Raw genomic sequence first — 22809 nt, forward strand, 5'->3', positions numbered from 1 at the left:
ACATATTCGATGTGAAGTGTTTAAACATGATGACGAAGAGGTGTATGCACGCTCCGCTTCCTGTGTATTTTTTGATCTGGTTGAATAACTCTTACTTGGCATTCTGACATCTTCCGTCGCCGTCGTTGTAGGAGTCATCATTTCATTTAGCGCATGTCCATCATCTTATGTGTGAGGCACATTCAAACTTTAAATCCGATACAATTTAGATATAAAACAGCATTAGGATACCCTACAAGCAGCTCGTGGCTACGTTACGAATGATGTTTCAGGAGGTTTGAATCCATTCTAGTTTAGGCACTCTACAGTTTTGTATTTTGCATAGGGCATGAAGAAAGAATAATAATTTCCTTAGATTTCCTCACTGGTTAAACATTATCTTGAACATCTTAAATAATATTAAATTAATATTTCATTCCCTTTATTTTGGTGCATAATTTATGTGTGTAATATGGTTTATAGAGTAGACAGCTTGAACTCCAGTGCGCATGCAAATTTACTTTATGTGTTTAATATTGTACATGCATGCGCACACTAAAGGTTTCTCAGTTTCATATTGTTTCCTTTTTAGATTGTGATGGATATATTTTGTTTCATAAGTATATGCTATGGACAATGATTTCTTTTTATGCATACATTTGTAATTATATGAACTTAAATCATTATAAATAAGGTCAGTAGATTTATTATTTAATCGGAAACAGAAAAAATATTGGAGTACACACACAAAATGCAAGAATTGGAGAAAAGAAAACAAATCCTAGACGAATCAATTCTTAAGACCAAGGTCATGATTGAAAAGGTGAGAAAAGGGATCGGAGTCACACTGAAAGATGTTGAAACCCTAAAGGGCACTATTGACAACTGGCGTGATGCTAACAATGACAGTTTGATAAAAGAACCGGAAACAATATTTAGAAGCCAAGAACAGAAGGAAAGCAAGGAAGAGGAACGCAGAAAGAAGGAAGAAGAGGAGAAAAACCGAATTGAACAAGAAAGGGTGCGGGAGGAAAGGAAAGAAGAGGAAAGAAAAAGGCTAGAGAAAGAACAGAGAGATCGGGAAGAAGAAGCAAGACAATTGACAGAAGAGGAAAGATTGAAGAAGGAAAGGGAAGAAGAGGAAAAACGGCAACGAGATCCTACTAACTGGAAACACATAAAGTAAAATTTTAATGACAATTTCATTAGTTACGGTCAAGTATAAATATATTCAAGATAATAGCGTTCTTGCAACAAATTATATTCAATTGCGTTAATGAAAAATATAATGCACTCACTTTACGTTGATCGTGGTGTCAGCTAAAACAAAATGCGATTAAATAATAATCAGTCGATTTCATTCGTAAAAAGTATTTTATTTAACAAGAATCTTTATTCATGCATGAATGGACAATATGGTAACGATAATGTGCATATTTACAAAGTTTTCATTGCTATCTGATACTGTGTCCCAAAGCAATTACTATACTCTTATTATCTGAGAGAATCTATATTAAAGTTCGTACTTTCGTATCAGATTGGACGTTTTAATAAAACGCGTTTTTCAAGACAATCCAAGTTCATTGCTATTATCACAGCTACAAAAGATCAGACGGAAGAAATTATGCTTATCACCAAGGAGTTTGTTGCCAAGTGTCAACCATGAAAGGCACTCTAGATGAAGACGATCTGGAGTGCAATGCTAGCGACGAGTGGCGGGAAGACGATAAGTTGTTAGCCTTGGGTGAAAAGCCTGCAAGCTCTCTTGTTCGTGTGGAAGCTAAATCAGGGCGGAAGACATTGCCGGTAAAGTTTGATTGCATTATGTTTAATGACTACATGAACCTGTCTGTACTATGTTCCATTTTGCTTTCCGCTTAAGAGCTTAAAAACAATTACATGCAGCTTTTAAGTCACCTAGACTATTGCTCAGGAGACTTTCATTTATAATTGGTTATTTTCTTCATCTTTGTACGAGATTTGTATGTCTGTACGGGGGCGCGAGCGCGAATGAAATACAATGTCACTCACTGACTCACGTTAGTGGTCAGTCTGTTCTCATGTTTGCGATTATCTGCAGGTTCCGATGCACGTGTCCATTCCATACAGCTCCGTTTACGACAGTAGTGATGAAGTAGTCTTAAGGGTGTCTGTCAATGACGGACAGTGGGAAGAGCAAGAGCAAAAACTCGACGCATTCGAAGGAAATGCAGTAAATGAAGTATATCTGGCTCTCTCATGCCATCTCTCTCTCCCTCCCCCCCCCCCGTCTCTCTCTCTCTCTCTCTCTCTCTCTCTCTCTCTCTCTCTCTCTCTATATATATATATATATATATATATATATATATATATATATATATATATATGGATGGATAGATGAATGCATGTATTAAACGTTTTGTAAACAAATCAAAGAAATGACAGCGGCAGAGTTTTGATTCATTTGGTATTTGCCTCCAAGCCTTTAGTATATTTAGGTGTCAAGATATTTGACGCAAGCGTAAAGATGGTTAAAAACTATTTATGTGCAAGTTACAAGTTATTTGGTAACTGTGCGCATAATTTATAAACAAAATATAACTCGGTTTGCTCCAGTTTGAGTTATGAGCGATTCATGTCAAGATTATATCGCTTAACGTGTCCGTACAAAGATAAATCTTCCATCACTCGACTTCATTCCTTTCTTGTTTTGTGCCAATCTAATCAGTAGGGACTCATTCCAAAATTTAATTACTTTGTTTTTGCATGTTTTAATTGACTCATATGTGACGCTGATTGAAAATGTATTCGTTTCTTTGATATCTTTGCCGGTATTTTAACTTTTGTCTCAACAAGGGTTTTGATTTCTCAACTGTTATTTTAATTTGAGAGTGGGTTTGAATTTACCCTGACTTGCATGTCTCTCAAAATAGCAGTTTGTTGAATGACTTGAATTGCTTGTGTGCAAAGACTATATTAAGCAGTTGATACGATTCGACAGAGAGTAAGAGTGTTTTAATGACGAGGTTAACTAGAGGGGTATGTGGGAGAAACTTAATGATAACGACTATTGGTTCCACACGGTTTCCCTGTATCTTAGGAGGTCAGTACTGTTTGTTTGCTTGGCTCTTTGTATCTCGTCCTTTATTAGACATACGTTGTTGCACCGCTTTCTAAGATACTGGTTTTGTTCTTTACAAGTCTCATACAATGGTAAGTAATCCGGGGATATTATGTTCTACATGAACAATATCGACTGGCAAGAAAGTAAAGAGTGATTATTTGTATTAAAATGTATTGCAACATTATTGTAGCAGTAGAAATGAAGCTTCATACAATTTTGCATATGAAAGCGGTGATTATTCATTTTTTTAGAAAAATGTAGAAGTGTTTGTCCAACATATTGCATGTCACATATTTTGCAAATTATCACTGTTTATCTTAACGAAGATGAACCGCAAGCAGCTTTAATTCTAAATCGCAATAAACAGCATATTTTGCTGACGCAGTTCAGCTTGGTAAAACTGAATTATTAACAGGTTTGTTGATAACGCAGCAAAAATGTTCACCAGAAATAGCATTTTAATAACACATACTCAAAGACGAGCAGTGGATATATACAGATACAAATTGACTAGAGTTTTTAAATGTAAAGATGCAAATGTTTTTATAGATATATAGAGGTAAAGGTGTTTCTGTCATTCAAACATATGTTCTACAGGGACTACGTATGAAACGAATCACAGTAGGCCAATTCAAGAAAATGAAGCTATTAGCGGTTGTCAAACCGAAACTCCAGAACGTTGTGGTTGATAAAAGTGGGGTATCCAAGCAATCTTCAGTGGATAACAGAGTGAAACTCATAATTCCGAAAGATACTTTTGACAAATCTACAAGTGTGAAATTAGTGGTACGTACATTCTTTGGTGCTGGACTTCTTACCACATTGTAGGGACAATAAGCATCGTTTTGTAGGTATCAGATACTCTGATAAATTCATTTGATTTTGTAGGTATCAGATACTCTGATAAATTCATTTGATTTTGTAGGTATCAGATACTCTGATAAATTCATTTGGTTTTGTAGGTATCAGATACTCTGATGAATTCATTTGGTTTTGTAGGTATCAGATACTCTGATAAATTCATTTGGTTTTGTAGGTATCAGATACTCTGATAAATTCATTTGATTTTGTAGGTATCAGATACTCTGATGAATTCATTTGGTTTTGTAGGTATCAGATACTCTGATGAATTCATTTGGTTTTGTAGGTATCAGATACTCTGATGAATTCATTTGGTTTTGTAGGTATCAGATACTCTGACAAATTCATTTGATTTTATAGGTATCAGATACTCTGATAAATTCATTTGGTTTTGTAGGTATCAGATACTCTGATAAATTCATTTGGTTTTGTAGGTATCAGATACTCTGATAAATTCATTTGATTTTGTAGGTATCAGATACTCTGATAAATTCATTTGATTTAAATTCATTTGGTTTTGTAGGTATCAGATACTCTGATAAATTCATTTGATTTTGTAGGTATCAGATACTCTGATAAATTCATTTGGTTTTGTAGGTATCAGATACTCTGATAAATTCATTTGATTTTGTAGGTATCAGATACTCTGATAAATTCATTTGGTTTTGTAGGTATCAGATACTCTGATAAATTCATTTGATTTTGTAGGTATCAGATACTCTGATAAATTCATTTGGTTTTGTAGATATCAGATACTCTGATAAATTCATTTGGTTTTGTAGGTATCAGATACTCTGATAAATTCATTTGATTTTGTAGGTATCAGATACTCTGATAAATTCATTTGGTTTTGTAGGTATCAGATACTCTGATAAATTCATTTGGTTTTGTAGACATAGCTCCGTATGGTCTTGTAGCGTAACTCAATATTGTGGCAGAATATATATTAACGTTTAAGTGTACAAACTGTAACATAGCGAACATAAAGAAAGAAATATTAAAAATAAGTTCTCTGTATGACCTTCATGTGGTTGATATTTCAATAAATACATTTATTTTAATGAGCTTGACAAATTTAATCGTTGTGTTTCGTTTGCACATAATTTTATATAAATGATATGCTGCCGTACAATATTAAGGTGTTACCGATAGAAGAAAACAGTCTTTCCTGTGCAACAAGATTCTATGAACATTGCCAGCACATCCAGTCTACAAGTTCCATTATCGACATAACATGCGAAGAAAGGCCGAAAAAAGAGATACAGGTGCAACTTGCAAAACTTAAAAAGGAAGGTAATTTTTAACTGTTGAGAATGCAGTGGACCACAGTTCCTTCGGCTAATCTACAGCAAAATAAGTATAAATTATTGTTGTACAAATAAAATGTTATGCAATAAATCTATTTCTAAATGCATAGAGTAAAAAACAAAATGTCACAATTTTATGCATTTTTCACCGCAGCATCCATTTTGAGGTAAAGTCTTAATTGTAGTTGTCGCCCGTTCTAATTATTTACGTATGTATGTGTGTATGTATGTATGTATGTATGTATGGATGTATGGATGATCTTGGAAAAGGACAATGTGATTTTCTGTTAGAAGAAATTATAATTTATTCTGAAAAAGCGTAAAGTTTTAAAGACGACAAATGAGTTTGTGAACAAAAGTAAGCAGGTCTTTAAATGTATAGATCAAAGACTGTTTGATCGAAATTGTTGATCCTAATTTCAATGGATTTATTTGGAAATTTCTCCTTCACAATTACATGTTTTGTCAATAAGCTAAACACTTAACTGCATTTGCATGAATAACAAGAATAATAACTTACAATTATATTAAACAAATGCAGATTGGTATGCTTATATCTTATAGATGCAAAACAGAAAGTAAAAACTGGCATGTTGTGTCATGTTTACAAGGGACGAGACGGACAATGGAAGGTTCCTCAAGTTCAAATAAACAGTATGGATTCAAGCGTTTCTATTAGCTTGCCAAGTGGAGAAGACAAATTAGCGTAAGTGATTTTTACTTGAAGAACAAATACAAGAAACCCATCTGTATCATTGTTTGTCCTGGGGGTAAATGATTTCCTAGATAATAAAGAAGATAATATCTATATTATCTGGTTGATCTGAATATGCTAAAGCAGCCCTGATTTAGATTCATCGAATAAGAAAAGATGTAGGTATGAGTGTATTCACTTTTGAACTTCACACATAATCTTGGTGGTGTGAAATAATAATATCGTTCTTATTATCACTACAAAGAAATGCAAACTGTAAAAGCTCTGGAAACTGATGACAATGAGAGTCAACGATAACACTAAACGGTGTCCGCCATCCTTGACTTAGGCAAAAAGTAACTCGCACTTTGCCTCGCGAAAAAAAAAGAACTATATAATAAATGCATGCTTTCCAGGAAAACTATTTATGAGGACCATATCTTGATAACAATGTTAACTTACCATAAACTTGAGAAGCGAACACTGTATGTGGATAGGTATAGTAAATTTTTGAATTTGCGATCTTCTTTCACACTAGGGGTGGAAAAGTCAACAAAAATGGTTACAAAGAAAGGAATTAGATCAATAATAACCATAATTAAAAAGCGTTTATGTTAATTGTGAGAATAACTAGTTATATATCCATACCAAAGATGTTGTTACGTCTGAGTATTGTTACCTTGCGGTGCATTTCTAATTTTTTTGGTTATGTTTCGTTTGATCCCTTTCTTTCCAGTGTCCTGGAACTTGAATTTAGCCGAGGTACTCGAAAGGAGCACTTCATAAAGACAGCGGAAGAACTGTGTTATCATGCACACGCGACGATTGCTCGAGTGATTGCGAAGCAAAAGGCAGAAAACCCGTCTATGTTGATGATTCAATGCGTCAGCAGCAAAGAGGTTCCATCCAGACTTAACGAATTGAAGAAACTGGGCTATACAATTGGCCCTGATGTAAGCAAAGAATTTCCAATAGAGAACGGCCAAACAATTAACTTTAAAGGATCGGGAAACATTTCAATGTCAGCAGGTTCTTCACAGCAGGTATATATTTTAATGGGTTAATATATTGAAATTATTTTGCGTGGCAATTGTATATGTTTCAACTGCTTTTATTTAAGGATAGTTCCAGGTTGGTGTTCCATGTCTGATAATGAAACCCGTATACGTGGCGAAATAGAGATCACAAATGTGCAAAATACTCGTGAGAGGATTAACGGAGGCTCAGTGGTTGATGTGTCTTACATGCAAATGAAAGCGCGAGGGTATGAATCCTATGTCACCACTAAGTAAACTAAATATATGGCTGTATTGTAAAACACAATACAATCTAAACACGTGAATCAATAATTCAAAAGATTCGCTACAATCAAAATAGTTAATATTTCTTCCACAATTTGTCACTTGATGTGCATTCGTATTTTATATGAAACAATAAAAAAACACTATCACATTTACGATATGAATTAGAGCTGAAATTAGTTTATATTTGGAAAGATATGCAATCTATATGATGCGAATAATAAATGACAAAGTAGCTATATTTGTATCGTACATTTGCGGTCTGCTGGGACCATTCATCGCGTTTTTGTCTATGTGTACTTATATATTAGTTTAAAGTTGATCTCAAAGGTTAACCGTTCTTTGGTAATAAATAATTAGGATTGATTGACTGACATAGAGAAATCATCTATTAAATAATTTTCTGAATACAATATCCACAGGCACTCATCAGACGAAAATGGGTTTGGTTGTTGTTGTTGTTGTTATAGGGTTTAACGCCATTTGTTTAGCACAATATAGGCTATACATGGCGGCCAGTATAAACGGTTGAGGAAGAAACCAGGAAAACCCCAGAAAGAACCACCGATCCACGAGAAGCTACCAGCAAGCTTTCTCGCATATCCACATTAGCCGAACCCGAGACTCGAACCCACATAGACAGAGGTGTGATGGTAGTGATCCATGACGGAGAGCGCTTTAGACCACTCGGCTACTCGAGTCCTCTAAAATGGGTTGGGAGTATGAGGCTTGTATTTGTCATGTTCATATTTACAATACTTTTTGTTAGACTAGGCGAAATCGAAACGCTCTTGTAAAAAAAACAAAAAAAAAAAACATTAATTTGCTCTTGGATAAAAATTAAATAACTGCAATGATATTTTGACAGTGCAAAATTATAATGTGCATGGAAAAAAATTATTAAACTCATACGAAATTAAATGCAGACGAAAATGGAACTTTTCAAAGCCAAACCCTGATACTAAACCGTTCTATACAGTTTATGACAAACCCCATTTTCATCAATACCAGCCTCTTAATTCTCCAAAAGAAATTACAGATAAATCGATCAGTTTTCATGCAAGATACAGTAATATAATTGTTTTCGTGGACAACAATTTTATTTTGTTTGTCCGGAATAAGTCAATATTAACTGTAGATTTTATTAGGGTTTTAAAGAAGTTTTCCTTTCGTTTTTATGAAAGGATTATATTTGATTTGAATATTAAACGAGAAATTTCAGGCAAAGATGATGTCCTGAAAAAATTGTTGTCCAAGACAACTAGTGATTTCGCAGTATTCATATGATCTTCGTGACTTTTGAGAAGAATATGCCACTTCATATCCAATTAGGAATCTCGAGTAGCTTCTATGATATTAAAAATTTCTTTGTATAGAATGCAACGCATTCCGTGCACTGGATACCTGAACCTTTCAAATCCTGATATTATTGTGGCAGTACTATGAAATTTGGAGACCGATGCAGAGATATCCTGATTTTGTCATGGTCAAAACATAATCATGATCAAATTATAATTATTCAACTGGTGCATACTGTCCTTAGTAAAAATATGTGTAGAACTGCACCGGTCTAGGAACTCAAAAAACGAACAAAAGACAAATCTCTGTGATAATATTAGTTGCTACTGGACAAACGATTTTCATGTACGAGAAGAGTATATTAACCATTTAATGAAACTTAGAACATAACGAGTTAATACAATTGCAATTTTAAGGGCATATCCAGGGTGGATCAGATTTATTTTAAAAAACCCAGCAAGTAATATACAAACAAATTATTGATTCTAGAGAACGGTTGTCTCATAATAACCATATTAAAGCTTTTTATACAGCAACCGTCAACACATTCAGAGAAACTGTTGTATCATTATAACCTTGATCTATTCTCAATAAGTAACAAATTTACTATGGAATATAAATGATAAAAAAGGCACACACAAATTGATATACGAATATTACTTGTAACAATAGTAATGCAAAAGAGGTGCAAAACTTCGCTTTTATGTCCAACTCTTTGAAACTTTATACATAGTATCTAAGGTATACAAGGTTTCTTAATTTTAGTCCACGTATCGGTTAAAATCTGCAAATCGTATTGTGTATTATGGTCATGTTTTAATATTCATGTATACAGAAAGCGTTAAATAGAGGACATAATGTCTTTTGTAAAATGACCAATGTTTTAAAAGGCGAACCTATGTTTGCTATTATTTTATCTAAATTTATCTGAATTAGTATTTTTCAATCTTGCCAAGATGGAACTGACATACGATTCACATTGTAAAAATAACTCCACGCTCCCCCCCCCCCCCATAAGGAAACAAATTTACACAATTACCTACGAAATAGCAGACGCCCTTCGATGCAAATTCAATGAACAGATTAGTCGGGTGCTCGACATTTTTAATGACGTATTGTCTTGTTTAGATCCAGCTCACTTTCCACGATTACATGGATTCAGCAAAACACGAAACTACCTTGAATGTAGTTGACAAATACGGACAATTGGACCTGGAAGCCTACACAGGGCAGCTGCATTTCAACGTGCCAGAAAAGAAAATGGGTTGGTTGAGGGTTGAACGAATAGATGGAATTCTACCGCTTACTATGCCAAAGGTAAAACTTGAAGGAATGCATTATTTATTTAATCTGTATATTCTTACTCGTATAATCGTATATTTTTACTCGTATAATCGTATATTCTTAATCGTATAATCATATATTCTTACTCGTATAATTGTATATTCCTACTCGTGTAATCGTATATTCTTACTATTATAATCGGTAACACTTACCAGGAGGGAGAGGATGGTTCCATCCGATATAGAAAGCAATAATTTTGCTTTAATTTGCGAATAGGAAGATGACACATTTCAAGTCATTCTAAATAAGGCATTATCTTCTAAAAAAGATTTTTCCTTGTTGTGATCCTGTGATATAGCATCACGCACATATTATTTTAGAAAATGCGTCACATAAAATGATGTTTCTCCCCTGTCGCAGCTCTAGCTAAGAATTCAAAAATAATATTTGGCTATCCCGATATATTGAGGAGACACACTGTGCATTATAATTCGAACCTATCTGAAACATACCTTTTTTCTAGTGAAGAAACAAAACTATCACACATTAATTGTTACTTGGAGAAATAAATAAATTTTATATAATTATATTAAGTTAAACAATTTGATTGTGCTTTTTAATTGTGTTTGTATTAGTTGGTATTCAGATAAATCATCGGCTGATTAAACTACTATATAGTGACTCCTGCATAAAAAAAGATAAAATAGAATAGAATTTTCATTTTCGTTTCTATTTCATGACATCTAGATGGATTTGTTCAGTAGAGAATCCCTATTTTCTTTCCCATTTTATTCTTTGGATGCAAGATTTATGAAGATATTTTCAGTTAAAAGCGGTTATGCAAGCGTAGCAATGGTTGTATATGTTAAACGTTGTACGCTTGCGCAAAAAGGCTATGCGGAAATCCGAATAGAATACTAGAAAAAGACATATTCAAAAACAATTAAAAATAATAATTATACTTCATGATCAATCATTCCGCTTTTTCAAGATATAAGAATCTTGCATTTCCATTTTTTTTTAATTTCAGACAGATACACAGCTCCCACGCCATTGTAAGTAACTCTGTCAGATTTAATAAAGAAAATAAAATTCATTTTAAAAAGTAAAATCTGGAGTGGATTCATAGTGAAAATTTAAACATGTCGTTTCTTGGAGCATTACAATTATTACAAACTCTTTTTGTTTCCAGAGCAACTTTTCTCAGTCTCACTGACTCTGGTCTGTTGCAAACGGTTATAAAATTGTTGTGAGCTGAAAAAAGAAATGAGCAGTGAATCTACCAAATGATTGCTTATTATATTACATGCGCATTGTGCCAAAAAACGAAGCCACCCGATACTTTCGAATAGATAGCTCACTAAATTAAATACAAAGGAAACTAACAGTATTTCATTCATTTCTGAAATGTATTTGTTCTAGTGATATCGTCAGTTTGAAAAGTGCTAACCTGTTGTCCTTGACACGGTCGCACACATTCAGCTCTCTAAGTCTACAATTAAATTGAAAGTCTCATTACATAATGTAATACTATATTTCCCCGAGAGCTTTTTAACGGATAACTTATTAACAAAATTTCAGTAACTTTGTTGGCAAAGTTTTTGGCGTACAGATTAACAGGTGGCAAAGGAAAGGACTGGAGGGAGGTGTTACTAAATTTAGGATTAAAAGACAAAGTGGATGAGGTAGAGAGAAAAGCAGACAAGGCTGATCCAAAACCAGAGGATGAGCGTTACATCTTTGAGATCGTTCTTCGGGAATGGATGAAGTTACCACCGCTGAATGAAGATAAGGTATCGTCTTTTGTTATAGAGAATGTCCTTACTGCAAAGTGAAATATAGGTCAGAATAATACTCTTGGAATCTAACCGTTCTTTATTTAAACAATGCTGACAGCACAGATGGTCCGACAGGTTACCTTTCTTAATAATCACGAATCTGAATAATGCACCATACATATGATTCCCAAAGAAAGTTATTTCATTACCGATTTACAAGTCATGATCTAAAAGCAAAACGTTTATCATTTAAATTTCTCTCTGCTTTATTTCCAGGCTATCCAATCTAAGGACGAAGATGCAATATCAGTTTGTTTTAAAAGATGGCGTAAATGAATTTAGTTAGAATAATAAATCCAACTCCGATGTTTGAAAAAATGGCTCATTTCCCTAATTTAAATGTTAGTACTTAATTCTTAAGATTTGATTTTAAAACTAGCTTGCTTTTGCACTGTTGAAAGAACAGTAATATATAAAAGGAATTATTGTTACCACCTTACCTAGATTAGAGGATATTTTGTTAAGCGGGAAACGTTTGGAATTAATGATATTTCTTAAATAATGTTCTTTTTCACCTTGTATTGTTAATTTCATTTTAGTATTACAAAATAATGATTTTTAAAGGTTCGACCCATTATGGCATCCTTTGCGAAAATCAATAGGACTGAACTAGTTGATGAAAGTGCAAAAGTCATCTATATCCATGAAAGTAAGTAGCTAATACAATATATAAAACCATACACAGGGAATCGAAACTGGGAGATAATCGATATAATTGAAAGCTGGTGTAAGCTCTGCTGAAGATCATTTACTTGTAGTATGTACCGCGTATACCATTCTGCGTCTGCTGAAGATCATTTTCTTGTAGTATGTACCGCGTATACCATCCTGCGTCTGCTGAAGAACATTTTCTTTTAGTATGTACCGCGTATACCATCCTGCGTCTGCTGAAGATCATTCTCTTTTAGTATGTACCGCGCATACCATCCTGCGTCTGCTGTAGATCATTTTCTTGTAGTATGTACCGCGTATGCCATCCTGCGTCTGCTGAAGATCATTTTCTTTTAGTATGTACCGCGTATACCATCCTGTGTCTGCTGAATATCATTTACTTGTATGTACCGCGTATACCATCCTGCGTCTGCTGAAGATCATTTTCTTTTAGTATGTACCGTGTATACCAACCTGCGTCTGCTGTAGATCATTTACTTGTAGTATGTACTGCGTATACCATCCTGCGTCTGCTGAAGATGATTTTATTTTAGTATGTACTGCGTATACCAACCTGCGTCTGCTGTAGATCATTTTCTTTTAGTATGTACCGCGTATACCAACCTGCGTCTGCTGTAGATCATTTTCTTTTGGTATGTACTGCGTATACCATCCTGCGTCTGCTGAAGATCATTTACTTGTATGCACCACGTATATCATTCTGCGTCTGCTGAAAATCATTCTCTTTTAGCATGTATAGCGTATACCATCCTGCATCTGCTGAAGATCATTCTCTTTTAGTATGTACCGCGTATACCATCCTGCGTCTGCTGAAGACCATTCTCTTTTAGTATGTACCGCGTATACCATCCTGCGTCTGCTGTAGATCATTTTCTTTTAGTATGAACCGCGTATATCAACCTGCGTCTCCTGTAGATCATTTTATTTTAGTATGTACCGCGTATACCATCCTGCGTCTGCTGAAGATCATTTACTTGTAGTGTGTACCGCGTATACCATCCTGCGTCTGCTAAAGATCATTTGCTTGTAGTATGTACCGCGTATACCATCCTGCGTCTGCTGAAAATCATTCTCTTTTAGTATGTACCACGTATACCATCCTGCGTCTGCTGAAGATCATTCTCTTTTAGTATGTACCGCGTATACCATCCTGCGTCTGCTGAAGATCATTTACTTGTAGTGTGTACCGCGTATACCATCCTGCGTCTGCTTAAGATTATTTTCTTTTAGTATGTACCTCGTATACCATCCTGCGTGTAAATCTGTAGTATCTGGAATAAACCATCCATTCACGAGTACACTGAAATGTTAGCTTCTAGTGACTAGAAAATAATACTTTCACTAGAGAAATAGCTTTATGAATCGTGTCAAATAAGATGCATATTAACCTTAATATTTCTGGAGTAATGTATTTATTTATTGTGTACATTTGTCCCTCGGTTACCAGCTCTTAATTTATACAGTTTCGAGTTTCGATTTAATGTTATACATATATCGTTTGATAACCACATAATATTTGAAATATATATCCTATAAACATGAAAATGCTTATGAGTATGTTCTATTGAATTTAGATGAACTTATATAACCTGCTAATAGGTTTATATGTTGGAGATATTAGAAAGAGTTAATTGTACTTAATGTTGCAAACATTGATATGAAAGTGCTTGTAAGATCCTTAAATATGCTTACAAGATGAGTATTTGTTGGAATAATTAGAGTTAAGTATTTATAGTTTACTGCATTTGTATCGGAAAATATGAATGAGTTTTTTTTTTCTGATGGAAATACTGCACGACCTTGTGAGTGAAGTACATGTATATCCATCCTACGAAACGAGTTCATATTTGCCCATACAAATGCAATAACCTTTTTTTTATTATATGCTCATTTTCTTATTCTACATAAAGCTTAATTATGTAAACAAAAATACACTACACGAAACAAAGTAACTGAATATATGCCGCATTCCAAACTAAATGCACAAGCGCAGATTCATCATTGCACAACAACAATATTATTAATGCGCACTTAACTCCGCCCAGATACATTTGAACTTAGTCGCATGCTAGACATAACTTTCGAAAGAAAATGGCGTTTTTGGTCTACTTCAAATTGAAATTTGGAGTCATATTGTGAATGAATTTGTATTGCAACAACGTTTCCATTTGATTTGGAATGAATAGATTTTGGTATTTTTGTCGTTTCTAAATTGCGTGATTATGGGCCGGATTTATGTACCAATTCTACATGAAGTATATTAGATTTCAGCGGCGACGGAGCAGTGTGTTGACATCTACAAGTGTGTTTCTGTTCTACCACTTAATGTTTTAAATCATAATGTGGGAAAATATGAAGTCAATCAATTTCAATTATCAAAAAAAGGCTATGGACTTTAATGTTTATTTCACTTTGAATGCAGTAAGGAGGAGGTAATTGCACTTGAAATATAGTCGAAATTACAGTACAATTTAGAAATGCGTAATCAAGCTTGAGAATCCATGACATGGCTCATGTAATTCGGATTTGCAGAACTAAGAAAGTACATTTTGAGGAAATTCAGGATGTTAAAAACTGTAAGTATATTTTTTGCCATTCTCATTACCAGCTAAAGGAGACAGTTTATGCCTTGTAACTTGCATGTTATTTGTAGGTACCCACCAATTTTATGAAATGTGGCGTCTATCGCCAAAATCTGAAACATTGTATCAAAAAAGTTAACGCGGAATGTAACAAAGCAGCTGGTATGTGGCAGTCCACTAAACATCTGCTCTAGTTCATTCAGAAACAAATTTATTCAACCAAAACGTAGAGCGTCTGCTACAGGAGTGTACAGGATTTGTTTACAAATTAGTTCCTAATACACTTTTGGGCACAAGTTTCCTGTGCGTGAGTGCGATATGCAGGTGTGCAATATCGTAAAATACTGAACAATTCTGACAATGTAAAGATAACGGAGAAAAAAATGAGCATATAATAAGAACTGATAGATGCTGTATGTCGTTTTCGACATATTATTGACTATGACATGCCGATGACATGGCAACAAAAAAATCTTTACATGGACACACTAAAGCTGTCAACTCGAGTTGACTTAGGAAGGGTGGGGTTGGGTGATAAACGGCATAAACATTTACATATATAAGCGGATTAACAAAGCATATTTAAATGAAACATATGTATTCATTACCAGAACTTCTATCAGACGAGCATGTATCCAAAATGGCATCTTTAGTGACTGAGGATTGGGTTGCTCTTGCACTTTATTTGCGGCTATCGGATGCAGATATTGAATCCTGCAAGTGTTCCAGCAAAAAAGACCCAACTGAAGAGGCTCAAAGGATGTGGCGTAAATGGCGCATTTCTGAAAAAGTGGCTCAAAGTGGATCAAACGTTATGAAAGACCTCATATCCACGCTGGATTCATTGTCAAAATACAATCAATTAAAGAATTATCTCAAAGGACTAATCCTCAAAAAATAAGTTTTATCTGTTAGATTTTTGGCAGCAATCTCGCCTTTCGTTTCCTGACAGATGTCATATCTATATTGGCATTTGCATAAACATAATACGCATTGAAATATCATCCTAGTGAAGTAGTCACATAAATTCTAATGTTTAGACCACGCTTTCCGTATTATATGGGCTGAGATAATAGTGGGTTATTAACATATTTGGAAAGTATTTTTTTTAAGATAATGATGTTATTTATCGTTTTTTGAAAATTAATAAGTTTCATATTTGCATTGAAACTTTTAAATGAAAACGCAACTTCCTTCCCCAAAACACATGTCTAGACAAATAAACTGACTGTACTGACCTTTCACAATTAATAGCCGTAACATTACAATGCGGGCTACTGATTTATAATCAAAATTAATGGAAGAGTCTTGTGGGAGATACTTCACCTGGTACCACAGAAATGATATGTTAAAACCTTTAATACTTTTTATTTTAGAAGTGCATTTTAATTGTTACTAACTGATCCCGGGTCTATTATAAAATATAAATTACCGAAACTTTAAACTCTTAACCTCAGTTTTTGCGAAATAAATACGAAAATTAATTAGTCCAACGTTATTAATTTTCTTCATGAATACGTGTGAATTCTTTTATGATCAACATCAGATATGGCCATACTTTCGGTATATTTAGAGTTTCAATTTCCATTTTATTTTTAAGGTCTAAATTATTTATGTAGCATATTAATAATCTATTTTTACATTTCATTGTAAGAGCAATAGGCACAAACATAACTTTAAACATCTTCCAGTGAAAATAAACGTTTATGCATCCTAATTACGAGATTTGCTTTAGATATTTCTGGATTGTTTGATTAGCGTTTTTTTTGCATCTCTTTAGAGTCTTAAAGACAAAATCTTATTTCTATTAGCGTGTAATTTAGGCTTTTGTGCATGAATATTTAATTGCTTGTGTTCCCCAAACATTTTTAAAATTAACATATGTTATTTTTCTGAAACAAATTTTCCCTGGACACCAGTGTATTCATTTTTTCTTTGTTTGCTTCGTTTAGCAAACATCTTCTATATTACAATATGACACTGTATTGATGAATTATTTGAAAAAAAAAGTATCAAGTCTTGATGCAGTCTGTAAGTTCTTTTTTCGTCACAGCACTAAAGGACAGATGTACACCTTGGAAAATGATAAAGGAAGGTAAAGTTTCAAATGTTGAGAATATATATAAAAAGACCAGATGTATGTACATGTATTGGATGACAGTTGCCTAGCTCAGCTAGCCCAGATTAGCACTTATTATTTTTGGGAAACTGCAAGTAGAAAATGGCTATCGAGGTATCTACAGTGGCTCCATGTTAAATAGTGTCATGGGTTTATAGTAGTCTACAGGAATTTAGCATAGGCTTGGTTCATAGCTACAATGTAACAGTACTGTGAAGGGTGCAAAATCGCTCCGGTGGCCTAAATGGTTAGAGCGTCCGCCTCGGATTCGGGAGGTTAGAGTTAGGACTGGTCGACTTGGTGTCAGGATAATGTGAGCGGGTGGGACAAGATGCTACATGTGTGCGGCATGACGACCTACTGCTATACATCACTATAAACTGCAACACTGCAGACATTGTAGCCATATGACAGAAAAATTGTTAAAGCTGCGTTAAAAATCTACATCACACACACAAACACACGCATGGACGTTTGACCGTTGTCGACCTAAATAAAGTGGTGACTTTATATGTTGTGACAAAGTTGTATCGGGGGAAATATGAGTTTTTCTGCACTCTAACTTATGTTACAATTCTTCTAGCCACGAGTTTATTTTAAGTATGTCCTGCTAGAATCACTTTTGATGTGTTTCTGATCTTAAATATAGTATAATACACTGCTATAATTATATTCGGCTTGTACCAACAGCCGTGTACTCGTTACAGAATGTGTCTATCCTACGCTGAGTGAAACCTTCATAGAGGTGTTTTGTTCTATTTAGGTTGGATAATACGAGTTAATCTGCACTCTAAATTATGTGATGTGATGTGATTTGGATTTTTAACGTAGCTTTAACAATTTTTCAGTCATATCGCTACGATGTCTGCAGTGTGGCAGTTTATAGTGATGTCTAGCACTGGGGCATCATGCCGCAGACATGTAGCATGATGTCCCACCCAGTCACATTATCCTGACACCGGGCGACCAGTCCTAACACTAACCTCTTAATGCTGAACGCCAAGCGAGACAGCTGTTAGTACCATTTTTGTAAGTTTTTGGTATGACTCGGCCGGGGATCGAACCCACGACCTCTCGCATCCTATATGTGTGTGTGTGTGTGTGTGTGTGTGTGTGTGCGCGCGCTCAGCAACAAAAAGTTAATCGAAGCGGATTTATTTTTTATGAAATAGAGAGTCATTATTATTATTATTTTTAGCAGTAGTAGTAGTAGTTAATAATGACGTACGAGAGAAACGATTGACATTAAGATGGCACAATGGATCCAAACACGAGCATTGTTTTCATAAGGGTGAAAGGATTACACACCCAAACGGGAAGTTAACAGGAGGCATCCTTGCTGAATATGTTATGTAACAGTGTAGCATGCGGTGACTGTCTGCACTCGAATAGAAATACTATATATTTCACCATGAGGAACCTGTCCTTATGTCAATGTGTGTGTGTGTGTGTGTGTGTGTGTGTTTCAGGAAAATCATTATCTCGTCCCGACCGCGTAAAAATTGGCTGAGTAAAGTAAAGATTTACTACGTACTCCTTTTTAGTCCGAGTACAGTACATGCCCATTTGCTCCTTGAGGAAAAATCTGAAAGCATTTTCTACCCTTAACAAAATCCGAAATTCACCATTGCTTAAAATTTGGCGTGCATCAGTTATAAATAGCCAAATATGTTTGCATGAATCCAGTCTAGAACAGGTTTCTAAGGAAACGAAGGTTTTTTTTTGTTTTTTTTTTTTTTGTTACACAGGTACCTTATGTAAGCTTAATACAAAAATTGGTAAATATTATGAACCAATAGTGATGCAGTTTCAATCTTTGCCCTTAATGTATTAATGCTATTTGCATTTATAGTGACACTTTTCAGTAGCTTAGGCGAAATTTTGGCGCAGAGAAAGTTTCCCTTTGAACGAGTTATCATGAGCCAAAACTCTGAAACGTTAAGAAACAGAGAATGACACAATAGTTTTGACTGATCAGGCAATGATACAGTTGCCCTAGGTCATCCGTACATTCATGACTTAAGTTTTGTTGATGCATTGTCATAATAAATGGAAGATGTCAGCAAATATTTCTATAAGTATTTAATCGCTTTTAACAAGAAAAAATGTTGTCAAATTACATTCGAAATAAGTAGTTTATGTGCCCCAGCCGACTCCACACAATATTCACACCAACGTGAGTTGGGGTAATGAATTAGAAAAAGTGTTTCAAACATTTTATCAATCATCAATCTGCGATGTTTATTTATTTTGTAATTCAACGTTGCATGAATCTGAAACCATCCTTGTAGGAATAAAGTCCAACAATGGATTTAACAGAATGTTGCGGACGGATTTCAATAACGGATATAAAGAAATGATATCGTTTCTAAATAAAACTAATTAAGGTAAATGACTAATCAAGGTAAATGACTAATCAAACGAGAACCAATATTAAATGTATAGATGGATCTGTTACCATGGATGATCAATGTATAGCATTTCTAAAAGATATGATTGATATACGCATCGATCTCCATGGATAATCATGTATACAATTTTAAAAAAAATACGTACTTGTGTTGCTATACATCACTCACCAAACCAAACTGAATCTTTAGTGAGTAACCACCTTAAACAATACTTAGATCATTGTCGTAAAACGATGAGCATGCACGTCTCGATTTGTGCATATTTTGTCATCTTCGCTAGCCAAGGTTCAGAGATGTTAACCCTATCTATACCTTAGCGGATCGAACAGATATTTCATTGCTTCGGGCCTGTGAATTTAATTGGATGTGCTGGCAAGCCACCGCATCGAATCAAAATCAAGTTGTTCAAATTTAATCACTGTTCCTATGTGACTGAGACAAGACAAATCTACAGCTAGAATTGACTCACACATAAGCGATTTACCACTGTCGGTCCGTGTGTGTACAAATATATCCTTTCAAATACACCTGTAATGGCTTTTCTCTGGTACTTTGTTATAATTTCGATGTTCAACTTACAAAATATCCTTTTGAAGTCAATTGTCTCCACCATTTTCGACAGACGTACAATACACCGCTGTAGCACGATATTAGTTACCTGGCATTACATACTAAGGAAGACAATTCATGGAACACCAATATATATCGCATGGACAAAGAATTGAAATATCTGTTCGATCCGCCAGTGTATAGATAGAGTTAACACATCGGAACCTTGGCTATCACTTAATGCAAAACGAATTGTAAGCCCACTGAAGATGGGGAAACATAAAGTGTCTCTAGTCATTAGAAGGTCGCGGGTTCATACCAACGACTTAAAAAAAAAATGGTGCAAGCAGCTGCCTTGCTGGGCGCTAATCATTAATAGGTTAGTGTTAGGACTGGTCAGCCTGGTGTCAGAATAATGTGGCCGAGTGGAACATCATGCTACATGGCACCGTAGCAATATGACTGAAAACTTTTTAAAGCTATGTTAAAATTCGAAATTTCACACACACACATGCACATTCACACAGGTACACACACACACACACACACACACACACACACACACACACACACAGAGTTAGTTAAGTATCTTTCATATGACAGTATTTCAACTTCAAACTTTTTCTGCGCGAGTTATTTATTAACTTGAAAGGAAAATCTTTAATATAACAGGTGGAAAGGAAAACCTTTAATATACCATATGTGTTGATTCCATAGTCATTCATTATGATTAAATTGTTACCCGGTCACATCCGATACAGTAACCTATTCAATTTCTTTCAAGCCTTTTTTGTTGTTGTACGGAATGAAATGTTGTTCTTATCGGCTCTTTATCGACTCAAATGCTAGTGATCCGTATGGGTGCGCTTTCTTTCATCGTCAATGCCCTTTCCTTCTTATTCGTAGATTTTTTGAATTTCTACATATGCTTCCCGTCAGTTCAAAGCAACAAAAGCACTGCATTAATAAAACTATACCGTATATCGGGGATAATAAAAGGCGCTCCTCTTCTCGAAGATCTTTTTGCAGGTAAATACTTAAGACAATGTAATAATATTAACACCTCTCGATTAAGTTTCCATTGATAAAATACCCATCTTTTCTCGATATACTTACAATGATACTATTCGGTTCTCTAACATGCACAATTGCAAAATTGCATACTTTATATAGATGTCGATGTAAGGATCTACGTGTACTGCTGTATCTATATTATTCAAACTGCAAACGTACTGCGAATATATGCAAATCAGTAGAATGGTGCACAATCGTAAAATTATGAAATGAAATAGGAATGGTGATTTTGATTCTTTGTGTAGGCATGATGGTAAGATTGTGTTTTAATAATTACCCTGCACTGAGGTAACTACGCAAAATAACTGCGTAAATATTTGTATCTTTTTACATATCTAACGACTTCTAATTTGGCTATACTTTTGCAGGCGGATGATAAATGCAGCTGTTGGAAAATAAGCATGACCGATTGTACTGAATTGTCTCGATAGAACCTATACGTGCCAACAAGAAATATTTGAATTCCACAGTGCGTGTTAAATGTATTGTTTAAATTATTTCCAGTCCTTCAAATACATTATACTGATGAGGTCACGAAACAAGACAAAGCACGCAAGTTCACCTTTTAATAGATGTTAAGGGAAATGAAATACAGAAAGACTGAACAAACCTAAATGATTGAATTATATGCAAATACATCTGGAACTCAGAGGAACACACATGTGGGATAGAATTTCATACCCACTTGGATCACACACTGTCTATATAATAGAAGTTCATACCCACAAACAATATCAGGAATGTCATAAACAAAACATGTCCATGTAATTGTAGTCACTTTGAATGATATACCTCTGACAGTTATCTCATTCTTTAGGACTGTTCCGATATACACGTGGATTCGAAGACGGATTCTGGTGCACTGGAGTCGAGAAACTAGATCGATATTGGCATTGAGTTCTTATGATTCATCGCTATCATGGCGTCAGCATCTGAAAGCTCTGATCATTCAGAGAACAGGAAAATTCCTTGTCAGGTATGCGGGTCTGGGGTTAGTGGATCGTTTTATTGTCTTGCATGCAAAGAATACTATTGTGAAGAATGCAGGAAGGCTCACACACGAATGAAGAGTTCCAGTGACCATCAGATGCTGGACATTAATAATCGCCCTGCCTGTAAAGTGTGTGCCTACGATGCCGTTCCGAATTCACACCTTCGCAGCCGATACCCGGTGGATACGATTTTTCCGAAAAACTTCGGAGGACCAACCGCAAAATATATTTGTATTGAGTGTGATGAATGTTACTGCGAAATGTGCGCAAATAGACATTTAAAAATGAAAAGCTCCATCACACATAATCTGGTTGATTTAAGTGATACTCAAAACCATACGGCTTTAGCCACGATAATGACGCATCAAGGAATTAGTGGAGAGGAAAATAAACGTCCTTCGTCTGCAAATCCTGATTCGGCCCGTTATACCATGCCTTTAGGAATGTGGGTGAATACGCCATCTTCCAGCAAGCTACCACCATTCATTCCAGACCATGCAAGGCAACAAGGATTCCGTGGACGCCCTCCTTGGAACTTCTATAAATGACTTGAAACTTTTTCATTAATGTGTGCTTTGTATATCACAATTATTATTTTGTAAATTATGTGGAACGTAAATGCCCTTAAATGAACAAATTTTATTATTAAAGGTTATTTAACAAAACTTGACATAAATTAGCAGCATAAATTGAAAGCTAAGAGCATGATGGGCCAGATGATTGTACAATAATTAATTATAATGC

General features: G+C 34.9%; 1 protein-coding gene across 2 annotated transcripts in view; it reads left to right on the forward strand.

Annotated features, from left to right (window-relative positions):
* The window catches only part of LOC149784292 (death domain-containing protein 1-like), a 50824-nt gene extending 34187 nt beyond the window's left edge, over window positions 1-16637 (forward strand). Inside the window, exons 5-16 of one of the 2 annotated variants that reach the window (XM_089932306.1) lie at window positions 705-1161; window positions 1578-1785; window positions 2060-2200; window positions 3680-3868; window positions 5083-5236; window positions 5815-5956; window positions 6681-6987; window positions 9673-9861; window positions 10859-10883; window positions 11410-11621; window positions 12231-12315; window positions 15532-16637. In XM_089932306.1, the coding sequence (XP_089788432.1) occupies window positions 705-1161; window positions 1578-1785; window positions 2060-2200; window positions 3680-3868; window positions 5083-5236; window positions 5815-5956; window positions 6681-6987; window positions 9673-9861; window positions 10859-10883; window positions 11410-11621; window positions 12231-12315; window positions 15532-15821 (2399 nt within the window). In that variant the 3' untranslated portion in view covers window positions 15822-16637. The remainder of the gene's footprint in view (window positions 1-704; window positions 1162-1577; window positions 1786-2059; window positions 2201-3679; window positions 3869-5082; window positions 5237-5814; window positions 5957-6680; window positions 6988-9672; window positions 9862-10858; window positions 10884-11409; window positions 11622-12230; window positions 12316-15531) is intronic. The other variant, XM_089932307.1, reaches the window with a different exon arrangement.
* The last annotated feature ends 6172 nt before the right edge of the window (window positions 16638-22809 follow it).

The sequence above is a fragment of the Sinohyriopsis cumingii genome, chromosome 14 (genome assembly GCF_028554795.1).
Source record: "Sinohyriopsis cumingii isolate HCF-2022 chromosome 14, ASM2855479v2, whole genome shotgun sequence".
Lineage (NCBI taxonomy): Eukaryota > Metazoa > Mollusca > Bivalvia > Unionida > Unionidae > Sinohyriopsis > Sinohyriopsis cumingii.